A 20948-nucleotide genomic window follows, 5' to 3' on the forward strand; every position below is an offset into this window, starting at 1 on the left:
GTAACTTAGATCACAAAGAAATCTTACAGAATAGGGCTGATCATAAAATAAACTGGGTTTCACTTCAGTTAGTTATTCTTATTATCCTTGTATTCTTTTTCTCTTTTTTTTCTTCAAGGTGAAAAGGTGGGTGTTTGCTCATTTACTCTCTTTTTTTCTTATTTTCCCCAAATGGCCAATGCCCTTCTATACCCGAGTTGCTTCATAACATTGATACTTCACTGGAACTGTAATGAAATAATCTCTTCAGAATATTAGTGGAAACAGATGTTCCCAGTTAATGCCTGAAGTAACATCGTTGCCCTAATTGGCCTGTATCCAACTACTTGTTGTAGCCCAACACTAAGCTCTACTCTGACAGTGGTGTTCCTAGTTTGCAGGAAGAGCTTTTACAAGTCAGCACAGGAATTAGAGACTAGGAGCAGGGTGGTGAATTGTGTGATACACATGCAGTAAACTAGCACTGAGTTCTTTGTTGCTCTTGAAAGGTTCTTGCCTTTCTACATCCACATGCTACTGTGACTTTTGCCTGCTGTGGTTGTGTGTGAAAGCTAGCATTAGTCGTTGTTGAGTGGGCTTTTATGGAAAGCAGCCTCTAAACAGCTGATTCACACCCACCTAAAAACACTATGTTTGAAGGCATCTAGTAACCTAAGAGCAGTAGTAAAGTTTTCATGAATAAATATTTATCATAAATATATTTTTCTTACCCAGAAGGACACAGACTTGAGGAGTTGTTCTTCGTGCTTCCATACATGCTTTTTCACACAATTGTTTCCTGAAGTAACTTTTGAACCTATTGAAAACTTAACTAGATTTGACAGGAAACTTGTAGTCTAAATTTACTAAGCTTCTACAAATTTAAGGGAAACGCATGAGCATGCAAGAGAGGGAAACCCCAAGTACTGCCTTAAGGAAGGTAAGAGACGTAGCATGAATTCACCACCTGTCTAATCTTCTTACTGATCTGCCAGCTCCTCATCATGCAGCAACAGGCTGCTGCAGTGCATTGTACAGACACTGGAACCTGAAATGATATGCTGCCTCTTTTTTCCCAGCCAGTGGGGAAGGTGCAGGGGCATTTGGTGAGGGTACAGTGGGGGTGAGGACAAGGCAGGACATATGCAGGACAAACTGTATTTGGGTTGGTGAAAGTGTTTTGGTAGGGGAGCAGAGGTCTTCGTGACACTGCTATGGGTGGTACAAAGTACAAAATCTATAGCATAACAGGCTTTTTCTCTTCTCATAATGTCTCATTTAGAATAAGCAGTCCACTTGCAATATATGTGCAGCTTATGAATTGCATGTCAGATACATGTAAAACAAACTGTAGAGAAATGAGGGAAAAGTTATACTTTTTAACAATTCCAGTGTTAAAAAGTTTAAGAAAATGCACTCATATAGGTTTTGGGGTGTCTGTGATCAGTGCAGATGTGACTGAAGTTGTGGCTTCATACATGATATGGGTAAAAGTAGCAGTTCTGAGTGACACACCTGTGATTGTACAGGCTGTACCAACCTGTAAGGGACCATAAAAGCCCATGTGGTTGTCTGGGCCATTTTTTAGTTCATGCTGCTAATTGTGTGGATACACTTACAACTAAAGTAATGGAAGCACACCTATTTGTGCTGTGAATGCATCTTCGCTTTGCTGTATAGCCATCCTGCTGTGGTAAACAGTTTCTTAGAAAAATTGCATTGCCCTCTCAGTCTGCAGAATGTGATGGAAGTTGACTCTGAAGAAAACAGTGTTGTCACCATGGTGGTTTTGGAAGCTATGCTATAGACAGTGTTTCTCACTTTGGATTGCAAAGTTGTTATGAGAACCATCATTAATTTTTTACTTAATTAACATCATTAATTAATCATAATTAATTAATTAATTAATGGTTCTCAGTCCTGAGACTGAACATTTTTTTGAGCTTTCACTAGTACTTATTTATATATTTTAAAAAGATACCAAAGCTTCCAGTCAGTCTGTTGAACTCTAACTAAGTTGCAGTACTCTTAACCTCTAAACTGGTTCTGACTTTTTACAGCATGACTTCATGCAACCACCATATCATCCTACTGTTTTTAAAATTGGTCAGAAAGTCTTTTTAAAGTTTTTATTCATGTAGATCTAAAGTTATCTTCTTTAGTTTTCGGTTATGAGCATCTGTCTTTCAAGAACTAGTAGAGAGCTAATGTGGTATGGAAGGTTAACACTATCACTTAAAACCAGCAAAATTTGTTTCCTTACCTTCTTATAAACAAATGTAGGAGGATGAAAATGCTGAGATGGTCTTTTGCTCCTCTGTCCTGCAAAATAGGTTGTTTATTTTAGATCTCAGGTACTAGGAAAAAATTAAGAGGATTGTTGCTATGGCATAGCCATTGTGCTGATACCACTCTCCTTGTTTATGAGGGAAATAGCATCTACATATTAAACAAACTGACCCTGCTAACTCCAGTGTTTGCTATTTTACCTGAATTGGTTTGAACTTACAGTACTTCCAGTGTAGTTGGTCTGATAACGAGCTGTTCTTGTTAAGTATTGTCACTTTTCCCAATAAGAGCAAGGCAAAGAGACCTCTGTGATTGTTACAGAAGTAGTAAAGCGTATAATTGACCCCTGTGTGAAAATCTGGGCTGTAGAAAATTTGATTACACCTGACAGCCCACAAAATGTGCTGTGCTGTGCAGCCTGTGGACTTTTCTCAGCAGTATATACAACACAAGAAAGAGGAACAAACCTTTGTTTTGTGCCATCATATGGGGTGTTACCCTCTGAAGGTTCTGGGTTTGAATTGTTTTTTTCATGACTGAGGTGTCTTTTACCTATATTTTAATCCCAACTACTCTTACATCTCTCATACTTGCTGTTAATTGCATGAATGGACACTGCATCTATTGGGACAGTAGCTGGGAGAAGTAGAGGACCTCAGAATTGTTATTTTCTAAGTATTTTTTATCAATCGAGGCTCAAAACAAAAATTGCTTTAAAAATATGGACTAGTGGAATTAACTGTGTAATGTAGCTGATCTATGTAGTACAAATTTGTTACTAAATTATAATATTAAATTCTGTTTTCCAGGAACACAGTCTCAAATTTGAGAATGTGCATGACTTGAGATCTCTAAATGAATGTGTAACTTTTATTTAAATAAAGACCACATAGTTAATGATACCAAAACCAGAGAAAAATCATAAATTGTGCTAATATCTTTCAGGGATAAAATTCCCCAGCCATCAAGAAATATAGCAAGAGTATTCTAACCTACATTTTTTATCCTCTTTTAATAATGTCCCAACGACTGCTCCTTGGTGCCAACTTTGATCTCAGTTTCTGCAACAGGACACAAAGATGACTTTGCCCAGTGGGGTTTAATTTATGCAAATCAGCAGATGGCTTTGCAGGAGTATGATTTGTTATGTTTCCTAAGTGGATGAGTTTGCTTTTTTAAATACCCTGGCAGCGACAGATTTGTCAATATCTTGCATTATATTTTTGAAATGGCCTTTCAATTACTTTAACTGTGGTTTGTTTGATTTTTTTTTTTTTTCTTCTCTTTCTCTCCCTCCTTTATCTCTCTATAGATTCTGGGACTTTTCCAAGACTAATCCTTTGCTGGAAACAGTTGAGCATCATACTGAATTTACATGTGGTCTGGATTTAAGTCTCCACAACCGTGGTCAGGTAAGAGCTGGAATGAATTTACTTTTCACTTGCCTGTTACAGCTACTGTGGTCATGGCTGGGCTGCAGGACTCAGACCCTGAATAAGTCACCCTATTGCAATAAGCTTCTGGAAGTGAATCTGGCTGAATGCTTATTAAATAAACCTCATTTCAGGTCCATTTTTATTTGTAAAGCAGTTCCTTGCACTGGGTAGGACAGGAGGGCGGGACAGACAAGATTGTAAAATTAGATAACTGAAAGCCACAGTGAGCTCTGGGAAAATGAAGTCTTTTGTTTTGGAAGGAAGAGTAGTAGAGAAGAGTCTAGAATGCTAAGCTGAGATCCAGAGCTTTCTTCCATCTGCTTAAGTTGTCAAGTTAAATATTGGTAGTGTCACACATGATGCCTATACCTGGTTTGGCATACTGTTTGGAGGACTAGGGGAGGCTTAATCTGTGGCTGAAATTTAAACCCCTCAGCTATTCATGTGAATAAGTAGAACCTGTTTTATCAGTGGCACTTATTTATGTACTAGTTCTGTAAGGATTCCCCTCTCCTTCTGTTGCTACAGTTGTTTTTATTTTGTAAACAGAGGATTTTTAAATTTTTTTGTAATACGAAGTGTTTTTTTCAAACAAGAAACTCTGAAAAACTGAAGTTAATTATTTGCTTTAACATGAGAAAGCCTTTAGTTTTCACACAAAAATTACTGTAATTGTATTAACTGGTCCTAATGCACTATTTAATGTGCCAGAGATATAATTTGTATCTAGATTCTTCTCAAACTCACAATAAAATGAATTTTTTACCCCAGATAAAAATTGTAACATCTGCATTCCAATTCTGTTTGGACAAAGCAAATTAAAACCGTTGCAATTTCTGCTGGTAAAAGGACACAGGAGAAAGGTGTAAGTTTGGCAAAATACTTAGCTTACTTCATGTGGAACCATTCCAGCCAAATGATAGCTTGATGGGTTTTCTACCTGGTTGGTTTTTCCTTAAATTCTGTTGCTTCAGTGGTGCTGCAATAACTGCTCGCAAGGTCGTGCTGTGAACCACATAGGGGAATTTGTAAGGCTGAAAAAAAGCTTTCAAGGTTCAGATTGTTTTTTATCAGTGCAAGGCAAGAATACATAAAGGCCAGTTGCTGGGGTTGGAAACTTCATCCCAAGTGATTGCACAGATATGATTTTGTCTGCACTGGGTCCAGAGGGAGCAGCAAGCATAGCGTAGCATTTAGGGCTTCAGTCCCACAGCAGTGCACGTGCTGAGCCCAGCTCAGCTTTCCATGAAGCTGATAGGGGTTTTGCATTTGATCTGAATGAAGAGAGAAGATTTTTTTCTTTCATTTTGTATTGAGAATGTGATTATTTTGAGTATAAGCCCATTGCTTCATGGTAGATAATGAATTGAAAGAAAATTCATGTGCATGCTGCACATGCACTTGTATGTTGAAAAAAAGGAAAATGATGGTGTGCATACCCATCAACATTAGGACATTTGTGCATTCAGGTATCTTTTTTTCCACGCAGAAATTCTACAAGTCTGATGTTGGACTTAGTGCACGAATCTGTAAATCTAGGGTACATATCCATATTTACTGTGTGCCAATGTGCGTTCCAGACAGAAGTTTGGCATTTGCAACAGCTTTGATATTCCTCTGGTTTTTTCCATTGAGTTGATTTAATGTATTGTGAGGGTTGGATATCACAGCAATGCAAAATGTGAATGTTGTTTTTTTTAAAAGAAGTTTAAAAACCTGTGATAAAATTAAACTCTCACTAAGTTAAAGAGTGAACACAAGGGAAACATAACCCCCATTTTCAAAGGAAGACCCATGAAACACCACCTTGAGTACTTTGATCAGCTCTGAATAGGACATGGATGTGTTGGAATGAGTCCAGAGAAAGGCCATGAAGATGATCAGAGGGCTGAAGCATCTCTCATATAAAGACAGGCTGAGAGAGTTGGGGTTGTTCAGCCTGGAGAAGACAAGGCTCCAGGGAGACCTTGTAGCAGCCTTCCAGTACCTAAAGGGATCCTCCAAGAGAGCTGAAGGGGAACTTTTTACAAGAACATGTAGTGATAGGACAAGGGGTAATGGCTTCAAACTGAGAGATCATTGAGTTAGGTAGGTATAAGGAAAAAATTCTTTACTGTGAGGGTGATGAGACACTGGAACAGCTTACCCAGAGTTGTGGATGGAAGCATTCAAGGCCAGGCTGAAAGGGACTTTGGATAACCTCTTCTAGTGAAAGGTGTCTGGGTGCATGTCAGGGGGGTTAGAACTAGATAATCTTTAAGGTCCCTTCCAGCCCAAACCATTCTATGATTCTATGAACACCTGCTGAATAGTTGCTTCCAGTATGAGCCCTTGGAGTCTTTCCCTGGCTTCTGCATCCATCCGACACAGATTATTTGCTTAAATTTTATGCTGCTGTTCCCAACATGTAGGTTGCCTTTATGTCTGTTCTTTATCAATCTGATGATGAGCTCCATTATTTGTTTTCTTCATGTATTTGCATTATTTGTGATTTTCACTGTGTGCTTTATAAGGAGTTACGACTTGAGATTTGAACTGCTTCTCTCCTCGAGGGAGAAAGAGAAGGATCCAGGGAGAATGCAGGGTATTTTATTTATAATGGACAAGCTATTCATTTATACTCAAATTAAGTACCATTCTGGTCATTAACCTTTGCTTTCATTCTTAATGATATTTTTTGTTGTCTAGACAGACTATGTTTTCTTTGGCTTTGCACAATGAACTTCAGCATTTTTCAAGTATTTTTTACATGTCAAGGAAAAAATTATCTGCACTACTGAAAGTGTTCAGAATAGATACTGTGATTAAGTAGCTAGTAATGTAGGAATTACAAGACATTCCTGTGGAGCTGACTGAGCTTTGCACAGAACCCACAGGCAGAGAGTAGGTACATGCAGACAGGCTGGTTCTTGTATTAAGGGAGGCAACATGTGGAGAGAAATCTGATCATAAGGAATGTGAAGACACCCACTAGTATTTGCTAGATGAAAAAAAGCCTCCTTCGTGCTTAATTAAATATTCTAGTATCTATTTTGGATTATCTGCCTCTATGTAAAGTAGGTGTTTTTTGAAAGCTTTGAATTTTAAAAATCAGATGTTTGCTTTGAGGTTTTTTTCCCCACCATAATGTTAGTGCTAGGTTCATCGAAGTTTGAGACAACAAACAAACTTTCAGATGCATAGAAAAATGTGTATTTTTCAGTGCAAAGCATTAACAGAAATGATCATCATTATATTCAGGGTATTTCTCTGTTAAACTGCAAGTGCTGATGTGAGAGTTTGCCAGGCATGTTTTCCAGGAGAAAATACAACCAACTCCAGCTTTCAGCCAAAGTAGCCTGGGCACACATGAGAACAGTGACAAGACTGTAAGCACCAAAAATCTTTCAAATTTGTGATGATGTGTAATATTAAGAACTGACCAAATCTGTTTACCCTGTCAGCCAAATTAAGAGTATGCAGTTTTTTAAACCAGGTAGTTCTTCCCGAAGTTTAGGGATAAGAAAAACAACTAAACTTTGCTTCCTTGTATACACACTAGATAAACATAGGATGTATGTAGGGATTAAAATTGGTAATCAGCTATAAAGTATTCCTTGCTTGGGGCTCGTGATGCTAGACCACATAGTGGAGTTGTGCTCTGTAGCTCACTGGATTTCTTACTGCTCTCCTGATATTTACTGTGAATGTTCTAATGAATAAAAATGTAATACTCCTTTAAGACATCTCTTCCTGGGATTTTGCTGTGTTTACATGCATGTTTACATGCTGTAGGTAACTTCCTTTGATATTACTTCTGCAGCTTTATTTAAAAACAGCCTTTTTCTTCTGTTGTAGGTTGAATGCCATATGGGAGTCATGAATTAATTTTAAATATCGTTAGGCAATCCATTAATGACACAGATAAAAAGTACAGATCCTGCAAACATTCCCTTCTTGTCTTGATTCTGAAATTATTTCCATAAGTATATAAAGAATAGAAAATACACATATATCATGAATTTCTTTAAATCGTGGACAAAAAGATACCCAGCCCTTTCTGTTGCAGTTCTAAAACTATTTTGCCTACCACAAATGTAAAAAAATCTGATGCTCTGAATTTCGTCTGAAAATCTTTTTTAGCTACATCTCGCATCTCTTCTGAACTATGTAAAGCAGCCAGTGGAATGTATAAATTACTGTTTTGCATTGATTCAGGCTTTCTGTTGTGCTGCTGAGAGCAGGATTAAGTATCTAATGGGAACAAGAGAGAAATCTTTCAATTTCTCTTACACTTCTGTGCTATGAACAATGGCATTCCTAAACTGCAAGGGTACGTGACTTTCAATGGGACTGATGGCAAGTGGTGTAGTGGCTGAGAGCACTTGGTATGTGAAAAGCACATGTAGACACCTGTGACGTGCCGGATCAGAACAGGACTCCACAGTGGACAGTGCTGAGGTGCTCCCTTTGGAAATGTTCAGCTCCAAATGAGTATGAACCTAGTGTCAGTTCTCTAGTTTAAAATCATCTGTTATCTGAGTGCATGCTGAAGTCTAGGTTTTAGAATAACTTGTGTACAGCACAAATAGTGATCACTTAGGATTTGCTTCTATTGTGATTGTGTGTGTTTGAATCATAATTACATTACATATGGGTCTGTGTAAATTGCTATTTCTGTCAACAAGTTTGGGGAGGGTTTTTTTGTTTGGTTGGTTGGTTTGGTTTGTTTGTTTTTTTTCCTCTAATCCTCTGGCTGCACCTCCTTTTTTTCCCAATTCTCCTTCCCATCCCACCTGATGGGGTCGGGGTGAGTGAGCAGCAGCATGGTACTCAGTCGCTGGTGGGGATTAAACCATGACACACACAACACCCCATATAATGGAGACAGTGATGGTACCAGTGTGGTACCCGTGGCTCTTGTGCTCTCTGTTACACTTGGCCTTGTGATTCGGCTTTCCTGAACCTCCACTCTCTGCTTTCTAAAGCTGTGGTGTGTCACCACAGTCTTCTCCTTCCTTGTACCTTCCTTCTCCTTCCTGAACTGCAGTCTTCTCCTTCCTTGTACCTGGCCAGGGGTAGTTTGAGCTGAGAGGGGATGCCTGCATCAGCCTGTTGATCAGGTGAAACCAATGGTATCCTGCATCACTAGAATTTCAAAGGCTGTAATGTCTTACTAGTAGGAGGGAGGCCGTAGCCAAACTGTGTACACTTGAGCTTCATGCCCTGAAGGGAACTTGAAATCTAGTTCTAAATTCCTCCAGCTTTATGGAGTAATTTTTGTTCATTGTCAAGTTTTGGTGTGCAGGTTTGTTCTGCTCCTTGTTTTCTTTGTGCAGCTTTTGCAGTGTGCTCCATTAGCTGTGCCAACACACAAAGCAGAAGGGACAGGAGGGGCTGCAGAAATTGGCTTAACCAGTATAGCCAAATATAAATGCAGATGGTGTCTTTAGTAAGGCTGTTTGGCTATGTATTTTGCTGTTCATTTAAATTAATTGCGGACACTCAAGAGGCCCAGGAATGTTGATTGTTCCATATAAAAGTGGAGTTAGTTACATCTTGTGGAAATGTACAGAAAAAAAGACTTTCTCTGCTTTTTTCTTTTGATAGCTTGCTCTTCTCTGTTACACTTAATTACAAGGACCTGATAGCTTCCACCCAGCTGTTGTGGCTATCCCACTGCTATAATTATAACACTATTTGTACTTCACTTTAGTGTCTCCTTATGCTCCTTCTCTAGGATGCTACTAAAGTTACGCAGTTTCTTTGATTCTTTGAGATAAAAAGAACCTACTTACCTAATTCCAGAGTGCATTTTTTCCAGAAAATACCAGATTTCACCAGCTGCAAGTGCTAAACCAATCTGAACACCTTATTGAGTTGGAGGGGCTAAAAGAAGGTGATATTTCTTACTGGTGCTTCCAGTATGTCTTTCCCAAACTGTGAAAATTAAACTTCCACTGTGTAAGTCAAAGCTAGCCACTCATGAGTAATGGTCACTCTGCATTATCAGCAAAAGTGTCTTGGTGTTTGGAAAGGTTTCTGTCAGGCATCACAGTTCTGTAAAAGCTTCAAGTGTATGGAGAGGAAAATCAATTTTGATACTGAAGTACTGGGAAGGGTGGGAGGCAGTAGTTTCTTACTCAGTAAATGTGTTGCTTGTGCACTGTATTTGGTGCAGTGGCTTACGAATACTTGCTACTTCTGTGAGCCCTATCTTTTAGTCAGTGTAGTGGAATATGTTTCTCTCCTGCATGACCAATAAATGTTTGAGAAGTCCCAGTGAATTGCCCTAGTGAAGCTCATAGTAAGACAACAGGATTTTGCAGCTGTTACTGTTTGGCTTATGGTTGTTCGTGATTACATCCCAAAAGGAAGGAACTTCACTCTGAGCTGAAGGATGGAAGATTGGATAGGGTCACTGGAAAACACAGTTTTCACTGCTGTAAATTGACTGCATTTGGGGTCACCAAGGTCAGTATCAGCACAGAAAGGCATTTTGCAGTTCCAGTATATCTTGTACAGAACTTAAAATTGACTTACCAGTTAAGCCAGTTCTTGAAAGACCGAGGTGATGTCTTTCTCCTAATTTTTAGAGGACGGAGGAATTGGTAGAAAATCTGTGGAGATTTCAAGGACTTTTCTCTAACCTGCAACTCACATCTCTGTTTCCTTTACAACTTACAACTTATTTTACTGAAATGCACACTTGGAAGACTTGCATTTAGAAATGTGTGGCATGACTTCCAAGTCATCTTCCCATTGCCCATGTCAGAGCAACAGAACAAATGTTCAGACTGCTCTCTGCTTCTTAGGTCAGTTGTTTGTGACATATCTTTGCAATATGAAAAATAATACCCCTGAAGTCTTTTACCTTTTTTTTTCCTTAAGAAAGAAATGAATTTTTTAAGCAGTATTTGGAACATCTGTTTCTGGTAACTCTAGTTTGAACCTAGATCTTTATAAAAAGTTCTGCTCTGGGGTTTGTTTCATTATTTCCAGTGTCTTTACTGGAAATAATAATTAAATCAAGGTGGGTTTTTTTTGAAAGTAGATTTAAAATAATATTGGTGTTGCTGCAAATTGAAAATAGAAAGTTTTATTTGCAAATAAAACTTCCACTCCTGTGTAAAGGTTGCATCGTGCAGTTCACTCTGGCAACTGCTAACCAAACAGGCCACAGAAGTGGTCTACATTTTCTAGAAGAAAATAGGTATTGAATGAATTTAAACTCATGCATGATCCATTATGCACTTGACCAGTTAGTTTCAATGTTCACCTGTGAAAATAATCTGATGACTAGCAAACCTGAGAGCTTGCTTTATCTTCACTTAATCTCCATCCCACATGCTTAGAGGATGTTCAGGATCCCTCAAAAATATGTAATGATGATATAAATAGACCATTAAATTATCTTTGAGGAGACACATAAGATAAGAAGCTAAAAGAGGAAGGGACACACAACTAACGGGAGTCAAGAACTGAATATTTTTTCTGCTGTCTCTTCTACAGAAAAAAAAAGACAGGTCTCATTTGAAAATGGGATGGGGAGAAGCTGAGAAATGAGTCTCTCTCAGGCACATTTATATATTATTATGTGATTCATTATGAGCACTCTGGAAGCTCAGTGGCACCAAGATAGTTCTGGAGATATTAATCTAAAGAGGGCTGTACTTTGTTATGGTTAAACCCTTTCATAAAGGGTAATTGAACTCATAAGTTTTTAGTTGTTCTTTTGAATATATTTAATCTTGATTAGGGCTTGCAGATTTATTGTGCCTTCAAGTACCGAATAAAAAAGTTAGTAGCTAACTTGGGAGTTTTTTCTTGTTCTCTTGCTTCTTCTGAACAGTAAAGAGGCAGAATGTCATGCAGGTAATTGCACTAGACTGAATGGATTGCCCTCGGGTGCTGGAAAAGGTCTAAGTCTATTGCAAGGCAAAATGATTGTGATGAATGGGAAACAGAGGGCCTGTCAAGGGAGTAAATCAGTTAGTGAGTCAATGGAAATGGCTCTGATAAGTGAATGGATGTCAGTATTAAATCAGTTGGTGGAAAACATTGTTACACTCTGGGACTAGGATAAACATTTCAATAAAATACAGGATAGATGTTTCAGTTGAGTTGAACTATGATTTTCTAGTCAAGCAATTAGCTTTCTAGATTATTGCAGTTTTTTGTTTGTTTGCTTGCTTTTTGGCTTTACTTGAAGAGAAATACAGTGATCCCCACTTCTTGTGCTTGCTTTTGTATCTTTGCTGGCAGATAAATTGGCATGATATTTATTCTGCAGTAGTAACAGTATAGTACCTTTAGTGTGTATGCTAGTACCACAACTTTGCTACTGAAATAAAAGCATTAAAGGCAAGTAATAAATGTCATTTTGTTAGACTGCCTTTGTTCCATGTAGCTTTAGTTGCAATGAAAATTACCAGGCTTAGAATGCTTCTTCTATGTGCGTTATTTCTTGATGTAGTTTACCAGTCAGTGCGACAGAAAATATTCTTGTTTTACAGTTAGGCTCTAGTTATTCTCCTTTTCTCTGCATAGTTAATAGTTAAAAGTTGCTATGGTAAAACTGCATTATGCAGTTACAAGAGTATTCATAAATGATAACAGAAGTTGCATGACATACAAAAATATGCCATGGAAAGGAGTCAATATTATAAGGATATTGCAATTTATACAGTTCTTCGCAACTGAAATAAACTATCCTCTATTCTACTGGCATGTCAGTTAAAAAAAGAAAAAAAAAATCACGCACCCACTAAAAACTGAAATGAGTGAGATTTGTTTGAATCTCAGAGTAAAATTTGTCCCCAGTACAGCAGACAATTTTTACAGGAGGACAAACTTCCATCCCTTCATGTTCCTAATGGCAGGGACTTTTATCAGGTATGCAAATAAAGCGTGAGTCCATTTTCTGTTTTCCTTTGTCTTCATCCCACCACAGGAGGATTTTCTCCACCTGTCAGTAACATCATCTCATTAATCAAGATACAAACTTGAGGATCTTACACTTTTTTGTATGCTGTATTTATTTGCTGTGGTGTGCTGGATGAGCCCTCATCCCAACAAAATTTCTACTTCTGTTTTAATATTTAAATTAAGTAACATTTAGTTTATTTAAAAAAAGGCTAAAGAGCTTTAAAGTATGTATTACAAATGGTCATATGTCACATGAGAACTGACATTTCTAAATACTTTTAAAGCATTTATATTTAATATCCCGCATTCCCCTCTTCTGGGGGAAGGCACATAACTGTCATAAGACCACTGTATAAGACAGGTCACAAGATAAAATGCAAAGTGCAAGGAGAAGACATTTTGTAAACTGATGCAGCTGCTGCATGAACAGGTCCTTCTCTTTATCTTAGGATTCATCTTAGTCGTTTGTATTTGAGGCCGTGACAATCTCTGAGCTACTGCAAAGGGGCACGTGGCACTCTCCATCAGTGAATGCTGGCTGCTGCACTCTTAGATTACAGTTGCCCCCTTTCTCTGGCAGTCTTGGCTGTATTTTGGAGAAAGTATGGAGAAATGGAAATGCTATTTCATTTTTTAATGTTCTTCATGCTGCAGTGTCCCAGTTTCCTATAGATACCCCTTTGCTGTACTTTGCATGTGTATTTTTCATCATGGTTTCTGATATCAGTATTCCATTATAGACTTCCTGCTGCACAGGAGAACTTGATTGACTGTTACTTACTGTAGCTTTTGTTTTCCTCTTGTTGGCTGGCTATGTTTTCTCCTTTCATGTGGTATCATTAAATCAGTGAGTTGGGCATCTTATCGCAAGTGATCCTATTCAACTCTTTTAATATCCCCTGTTTATTTTTAGTGTTGCTAGATTAAATGGTTCTATAACTATATTTGTTCAGAGGCGGTTTCAGGGATGCTAATTACATTGATAACAGGTGGGAATTCCCATGGGATTTTTTCCAAATGTTATTTCTGTTTCTTGTTTCTTTACAAAAGTAGAAAGTATTGCCTATAGAACACTGATCTATAGCTGTGGAGAATAGTAAAAAACCTGAAGTTTATGTGATTGCCAGTTTCTACACAGCATTTAGTGGAAAACGCAAATTTTCTTTTTGGTATGATTTGGGAGACTGCAATGCAGCAGAACATTATGCTACAGAAAGCTCTATTATGTCGTATGAATAGACAGACATATTGTCAAGAGTTTTTTTGACACATTTAGATGTATATGGAAAGCACTTCAAATAACTAAGCAGAACCAGCTAAGGAAGCAATAAAAATGAATAATAGTGCAGTATAGTAAACACAAAATGGGCTAATTATAGTCTGAAATCAAATACTGTCATTGGATTTCCAAATTTTTAGTGTGCAGCTGTTCATTCTGGCTCTAGAAGAGAACAGGAATTGTAGTCTGCAGCAGAAGGAAGCTTGTTGTGCAGAGGATCCAATACTGTATCTTTTGTGATCCCAACTGGAAATGACATTGTAAAGATAATGCCATATAGATTCAGCCAGATTTACTGGCATTTATTTGTGGACCTCATCAGCTTTTCCTCTTTAGCTCTCCTCTTTCTTCTTCTGTTTGCCTTAGTTCTTGCCTCCCACAATACTTTGTGAATATATATGATAGGTCATCTTCTTGAGTAATTGTCAGTGTGGTTAACCCTTTCACTTTGTTACAGACTCTAAAGGGCATTTTGAATTAATTTTCAAACCTAAAGCATTCTGTAGTCTTTTTCCTTGTATTCTTGTTATTTGTTAAAATCTTTTAACACTATAGACTTAGGTTAACCTTCTGGTTTTCTGGTTTAAAGTTCAAGCCTTCATCTAGGATAGAGCTTGGGACATTGAATTCAAAAAAGTTTCAGTTATACTCGAATCAGTCTCTGTGTTTATAATATGTCTTTGCCACAAGTGGCACCACTTCTTATCGGACTAGTGGGGTCTAGGTAGTCCTTGAAGCAACGCTACAGCCCCCAGATCTCAATGCTCAGCAAATACACATCTCTCTTCTCAACAATAGACAGTGATCTTGTAGCTTATCAAGTGTGAGACTGAAATTCTGGCTTAATTCTTCAGGAAACCTCCTGTATAATTTTGTTCAACATTTATGGTTTTCCATTCCTCAGCACTAGATATTAGGAAAATGTCTATAACAAATTCCTGTACCTGCAAGTGTAAGAAAGTTGTTCAGATCTGGTCATGAAGTGTTTCGGTATTATGGTAAAAAGATCCTGAGACTCTATAAAGAGAATAAACATGACGAGGTCTGGACTTCTGTGTCCCCTTCCTTAATTTAATTTTCAGTTATATTCTTTTGCCTATTTTGAATAGGCAAAACCCAAAGGTTTCCCTGCTTCCCTCATGGGGAGTATGAAAAATAGGAGGTTGTTAATTTTCATGTTTCTCAGTAAAGTTTAAAAAAAACCAAACCAAAACCAATTTCATTATTGCATAATTTTGAAGCACTGTCAGAGTACTAACTGGTATTAAATCCACAATATGTGTTAAGTTCCCTGTGGTTTTTGTAAAAATGACACTTGTGAAGGATCTAAATAGATTCTGTTTGCTTTATAGGTGGTGGACTGTGCTTGGGACGAACTAGTCAAGATCTATACTCCATCATGTCTGGCAGTTCCTGTTTAGAAGAGAAGATGATCTGACACATCAGGAACCTTTCTCTCTTCCCCTACAACCAGACTTGTGCTAAAGTGTCAACAGTGTCACTAATCTCAGTGTCTCTTTATAAGTAAAACTGCTTGAATGGAGTGTTGTGCACTTGAACACGTGGAGCCTTTTGGGCTTGGTTTACTGTACTTGAACTAGCAAAATGTTCCACAGCTGCTCAATGGCTGAAGAGTGGCGTAGCAGATATCAGTGCTGTCTTCAGAGTTGAATCACCAACACGAGTTTGTGATCTGTCTGGCTAATAGTGAGAGCAGAGGCCTGAGTCTTCTTGTTCCTTATAAAGATTAAAAGTAACTGGCAGTGTATTTTGATGTAATGTCACTGTAGAAAAGAAAAGAAAGGAAAGGAAGAGAAAATAAAGGCTTTTTACTGTAAAGTACTGTAATGTCAACTGAAGTTTGTATCACCAGGATGCATTTATATGTTTTGCTGTGAGTCACGTTGCATTATTTTCTTTTGCAATATGATGAATACTCTTGATCGACAGTAAATGTCATAGTTAATAGCCAGCTAATATGTTTGACCTTTTTGATTGCCGCTTCACAAAGATATTAAAGATTATTTTCATATCTTTTTCCTTTAGAGCTCTTTGAGTAAAACAGTTGATGAAGTTATGTAGAAAGACACTCTGATAATAGAGAAAATGGTTATGGAAAAATGAAATATACACAAAACTAATTGGTTCACAATCCCCAAGATTTAGAGATAGGGCAACCATCTCTTCTATTAGACTTGTCTTCTATTTTCACTTAAAAAGTTTTTCCAAGAAATAGAAGAGGAATGTGGCCATATATCCAGTGTTTCTGGACCTCTGACAGCCTGGCCAAAGTGAGAACTGGTGTCCAGACCAGTTGAACATATATACATGCAGATTAATGGCATGATGTAAACGTAGCAGATCCAGCCACCATGGCCAAACTATTGCAGTTACTAGAATATGCACAACATGTTCTAGGTATGTTGAATACTTTGCATTCCCAGTTTGACCCCTCAGCCCACATGCTGGTACTTCCATCTAAGTTTTCTGGGGCAACTAGAGATGTTCACTTGTTATGTTTCTCCAGACACCTTTGAATAGTGTTTTAGGATCCAACTGTGATAGTACTGCAGCACTCATCGGTGTATGTTAGCCTTCTCTCCTGGTTTCCTGCTAGCCTTTTTTTTTTACCTTCTTAAAGCTGTCTCCCTTCTGCTGTTAACCCATCTCAACTATCATTACCATCGAAAGACTCTTTGCAGGTTGGGTCTTTGCAGATCTCTGGTCAGGTTTTCATAGTCTGCTATTAATAAATGCTCTACCCTTCTGGGTTGCAGCACTCATAGATCAACCAATAGCAGACACTGCTGGATCTGCTGGATGCTTTGAAGCAATGAAGGAAAGAATTCAGCTGAGCTAAGACCTCCAAGCTGCAAGGAAAGAATGATTGTTCTGTCTTGGAGAAAGAGCCAGGGAACTAACATGTTGCCACAGGGAGACATGCATATATTGATGTGGTGTATAGGGCAGGACAGGAAGAAACTTTCTTCTACAACATGATAATTTGGATCCCAATAGGATCTTGTATTTTTCGTGGTCAATGCAAACTGCCCACAGATTGATGTCCTTTTGAGCTGCATTAATAACAAAAAAAAGATTTTATCTTTTTTTATGACAGTGTGCTGTACCAAATCCCAAACATTTACTGCACTTTAATTCTGTGTGCTGAGGAATAATGTAGAATAAAGCTGTGCTGCATGCAGCTTTCAGCAGTACCATGGGCCATGAAATCTAATTTTAGGCATTAAAATTGATTATTTCAACTTCAATAGTTCCTCCACTCCTGTTTTATCTCCCTCTTCTGCTTCGATTACAAGTTACTTGTCTAAGTGGAACATTTTGGTGGCAGGTGTGTATTTTATATGCCCATTTCTGGGGGGACACAGGGAGTGGGATATTCCAGAATGCTGCCATAGCCTATCAGTTGGAAGGGCAAGTTTAGAAAACCTAGCGCAGGGGGAAAAATTAGGAATTCTGAACATGCACACTCAGCACATGGGTTAAATCTTCCCTCAACTGCCTTCTCTCCCCTCATGTCCTGGTTAGCTTCAGTGCTGAGGGTTGCTGTATCCGGATTTAATTCTCTTGAAAGATGAGCACATCCAGAAGATGCACATAGTAAATAAAAACTGTGGCCTTTAATCTTCCTGTGTGATCTTTAAATGATGAGAATGTGCTGTAATATTTCTGCACTGTAACAAAAGAAACAATTTGGCAATAGTTGTTGCTGATTCTTAATTCTCAGGGAATATTTGCTATAGTTGTTTTGAAGAAATACATCTTATTTTATGACCAAAATACTAGCTTCCAATCTTTTTTTTTCGTTTAGTGAAATGGTTAACAACAACAATCTAAAAGATGTAATGTGTTCTACTTTCAAACTTGCTCCTGTGAAAGATTTTGTTTTATTGAAGTCTGGATTTCTGTTTGGTTCAAGAAACATACTGATTAATCAAGTTCTAAAGGCGTGGATTGTTGTTCTGTAATGCTATTAAATTAATTGCACACGGTATCTTTGGCTATACTCTTGTGTTCACTTTCCCAGTTAAGAAATGTTGTTCAAAAAGTAAATGCAGTGAAAGATACTGCGAGTATTTTCTAAGAAGAGTATCATAATCATGGTTTATTTCATGTATGAATACTGGGTGATGGTCACATTTTTACCCTGTACCAGTAAAGACCATACTTTATGCAACTTTTCCTAGCTGTGTGTCCCACCAGATCTTCATTTTCATAAAGGAAAGCTATTTTAAATTATTCTTTGTGTCTGCTTGTGCAGAGTATGTGTCAGTGATGAAGTGATCTCTTTCTTCTAGCCAAGTACAGGGCTGGCCTCAAATTTTGCTGTGTAAGCAGAGTGTACTGTGCCTTTCAGTAGTACTGCTCAGCTGTGCTCAGGGTCATGGGATGGGGAATGGATACAACTCTGCACAATTCTTCCCTGATAAACCTCATGGTTGCATTAGACTCTAATTAAAGCAAATTTTCCATTACACTTTTTATGGAGATCTTTACCATTTTCATCCAAGAAGCCATTATAAAAAAACTATGCCCTTAGGAAGACGCCAATTTGCTGCAGATTTTTTTTCCTCTCACCCGTGTCATTGTACCTAGGTTAAATGCAGAACTAAGCATAATTTCCATCAAAGGATGAGAGTTAAGGTGTCATAATCATCTCATAAGGGTAAGGAACCACAGAGCCATTCATTGCTATGATCTGTGCCCCACTGCCAGGCCAAAACTCTTCAATAGAGTCAACATATGAACTGAGCAGCCACTGTTCCCTCTGGACACATGAACAGCCAGTGGGGGGGAAGTACCTGCACTGCAGTGTCACCTCTGATGATGGTTCCATGTCGCTTTATTCAATTCCTCCCCAGTGAAGAGCAGAACACTTTTTCTGACTGTGGAGTGCTGGAGAGACAGTGGGAGACTAGTACTGAACCTGGCCTCGGTCCATGTTGAGAAAGGGGTGGTTTGGCAAGGGACAACAGCTTCCCCTCCACCCCCCTTTCCTGTCTATAGACAAGACTAAAATTAGGAGTACCATGAGAGATCTTGCAAGAGAAGCTGCCCTTACAGCACAGGTGAGTTCCAAAAGATAGGATTTGGTACTTGAACACTTGACTTTCCAAACTGGGTATTGGTGCAGCCTCTCCTTGAGTTCTCCATTCAGTTCTGGGCTCCACAAGGTAAGAAGGCTGTGAAGGTCCTTGAATGCATCCAGAAGCATACCTCAAAGCTGGTGAAAGGGCTGGAAGGCATGTCCTGTGAGGAGAGGCTGAGGGCTTTGGGCTTGTTTAGTTTGGAACAAAGCAGACTGAGGGGCAACGTCATCCCTATCCACTTGCCCTCCTCGGGAAACAGTAGAAAGTGAAGTGCTGATCTCTTCTCCTTGGGATTCAGTGATAAGATGCATGGGAATGGTTCGAAGATGCACCAGAGGAGGTTTAGACTGGACATTAGGAAACATTTCTTTACCAAGCAGGCATTCAAACACTGGAACAGGCTTCCTGGAGAGGTTGTCAATGTCCCAAGCTCGTCAGTGTTAAAGAGGCATTTGGAGAATGCCCTTAACAAAATGATTTAATTTTTGGTCAGCCCTGAATTGGTCGGGCACTTGGACTAGGATGATCATTCTACATTCCTTACAAGTGAAAGAGTCTATTAAAATTTTTATGTTTCTGGTACATTTGTTTCTCTGTTTCAGTCAGGGAAATATTTAGCCTCCAAAGCAGTTTTGCAGCCTGATACTCTGCAATGTCAGAGATTCACTTCTCTAGTGATAATTTCACTGCTGAGGTGACAAAATTGTTTCTGCCAGAGGATACACTCAGGCATAGTCCAAATTACTACAGTATTTCCAGAAAGCACAGTTTGATTTTTTTTCCATCTGCACTTACTTGGCAGAAGGAGTTTGGGTTTTTTCTCCCATATGCAAACACTGTCAAGGTGATCCACACGTTCCTTTAAATTGTGTTGCATGTGGGCTTGGGGTGAGTCCAAATAGAGGCTGATGTAAATGTATTGGCACATTTCTTCAGTGTGTTCTGCAGCCAGACTTGGTCTCCAGTACCTATGGTTTCCTTTCCTGCATTACCAGTTTTCATCTTCAGGCACTCATATTTAATGAGTACCTCATTTCGTTTTGAAAACCTTGCCCTGTCTCCTTTACCCTGCCTGTCCTGATGAGAGAAATTGAACATGTATGATGTTAAAAGAAGACTCAAGATTATAAGGCAGCTCTGAATAAAAGAATAAAAGTTTTTCCTTCCCTTGTCTTGTCTGACACTGCAGGAGACTGGTAGAGAGGACTGGTTGCCCGAGAGAACTGCTTTTGCTTTGCCTTTTACTTAGTCGATACGGTCTATTGCCCTCTCCTGTTAAAACCTTCCTCTGGAAAGCCGAGAGAAGCGATCAGCTGATTTAAACTTTACCAGGCTTTGAAACATCAATTTTGAAAGCTGCGTGGCTACCAGTTTTTAGTGACTTCTCAAGGCAAGTTCCTCTGCTAGAACCCGGTTCTCCCTGCTTTTCTTAACAGCGGTTCCCGTCTCTCTGCCGTTGGGAGCCTGAGAAGGGGCTGCCTTGGACGAGCCGGGGGCGGCCGGGTACCCGACGCTGCGAAGCGGCGGGGCTGTGGGAGGGATGCTGCCGGAAGGCTCGATAGATGCTTCTTCCCGGGGGGCCGTAGACTTTTGGGGAGTAGGAAAAGCGGTACTCCCTGCTTGAGAACGCGCGGGCCTGCACTGATCTCCCCGCTCCGGGAGATACGGGCTTTCCCGCGGCTCTTCCACCTTATTTTCGGGCCGGTGGTACTCCGTCGCGGGCCCCGCGGCTCTCCCCCGCGTGGAAAGCACCTCGGTGGCCGCTCCCGCTGCCCGTTTTCCAGCACCCGACCGGGGTCGGGAGGGCTTGCGGACGGCGGGGGGCTTCCCATTCCCGCTGAGCCGGGCGTCCTCCGGGGACACCGCGAGGCGAACCGGGAAACACGGGGGCGGGGGATGTGGGACACCTACAGCAGCGACGCAGATACTCTGGGGATGGCGTGGGGACAC

The 20948-nt window shown here is 39.3% G+C and overlaps 1 protein-coding gene across 1 annotated transcript in view; it reads left to right on the forward strand.

Annotated features, from left to right (window-relative positions):
• PEX7 (peroxisomal biogenesis factor 7) overlaps positions 1–17902 on the forward strand; it is a 43555-nt gene extending 25653 nt beyond the window's left edge. Inside the window, exons 9-10 of the mRNA XM_039567938.1 lie at positions 3581–3680; positions 15243–17902. Coding sequence (XP_039423872.1) covers positions 3581–3680; positions 15243–15311 — 169 coding nt within the window. The 3' untranslated portion in view covers positions 15312–17902. The remainder of the gene's footprint in view (positions 1–3580; positions 3681–15242) is intronic.
• The last annotated feature ends 3046 nt before the right edge of the window (positions 17903–20948 follow it).

The sequence above is a fragment of the Corvus cornix genome, chromosome 3 (genome assembly GCF_000738735.6).
Source record: "Corvus cornix cornix isolate S_Up_H32 chromosome 3, ASM73873v5, whole genome shotgun sequence".
Classification (NCBI taxonomy): domain Eukaryota; kingdom Metazoa; phylum Chordata; class Aves; order Passeriformes; family Corvidae; genus Corvus; species Corvus cornix.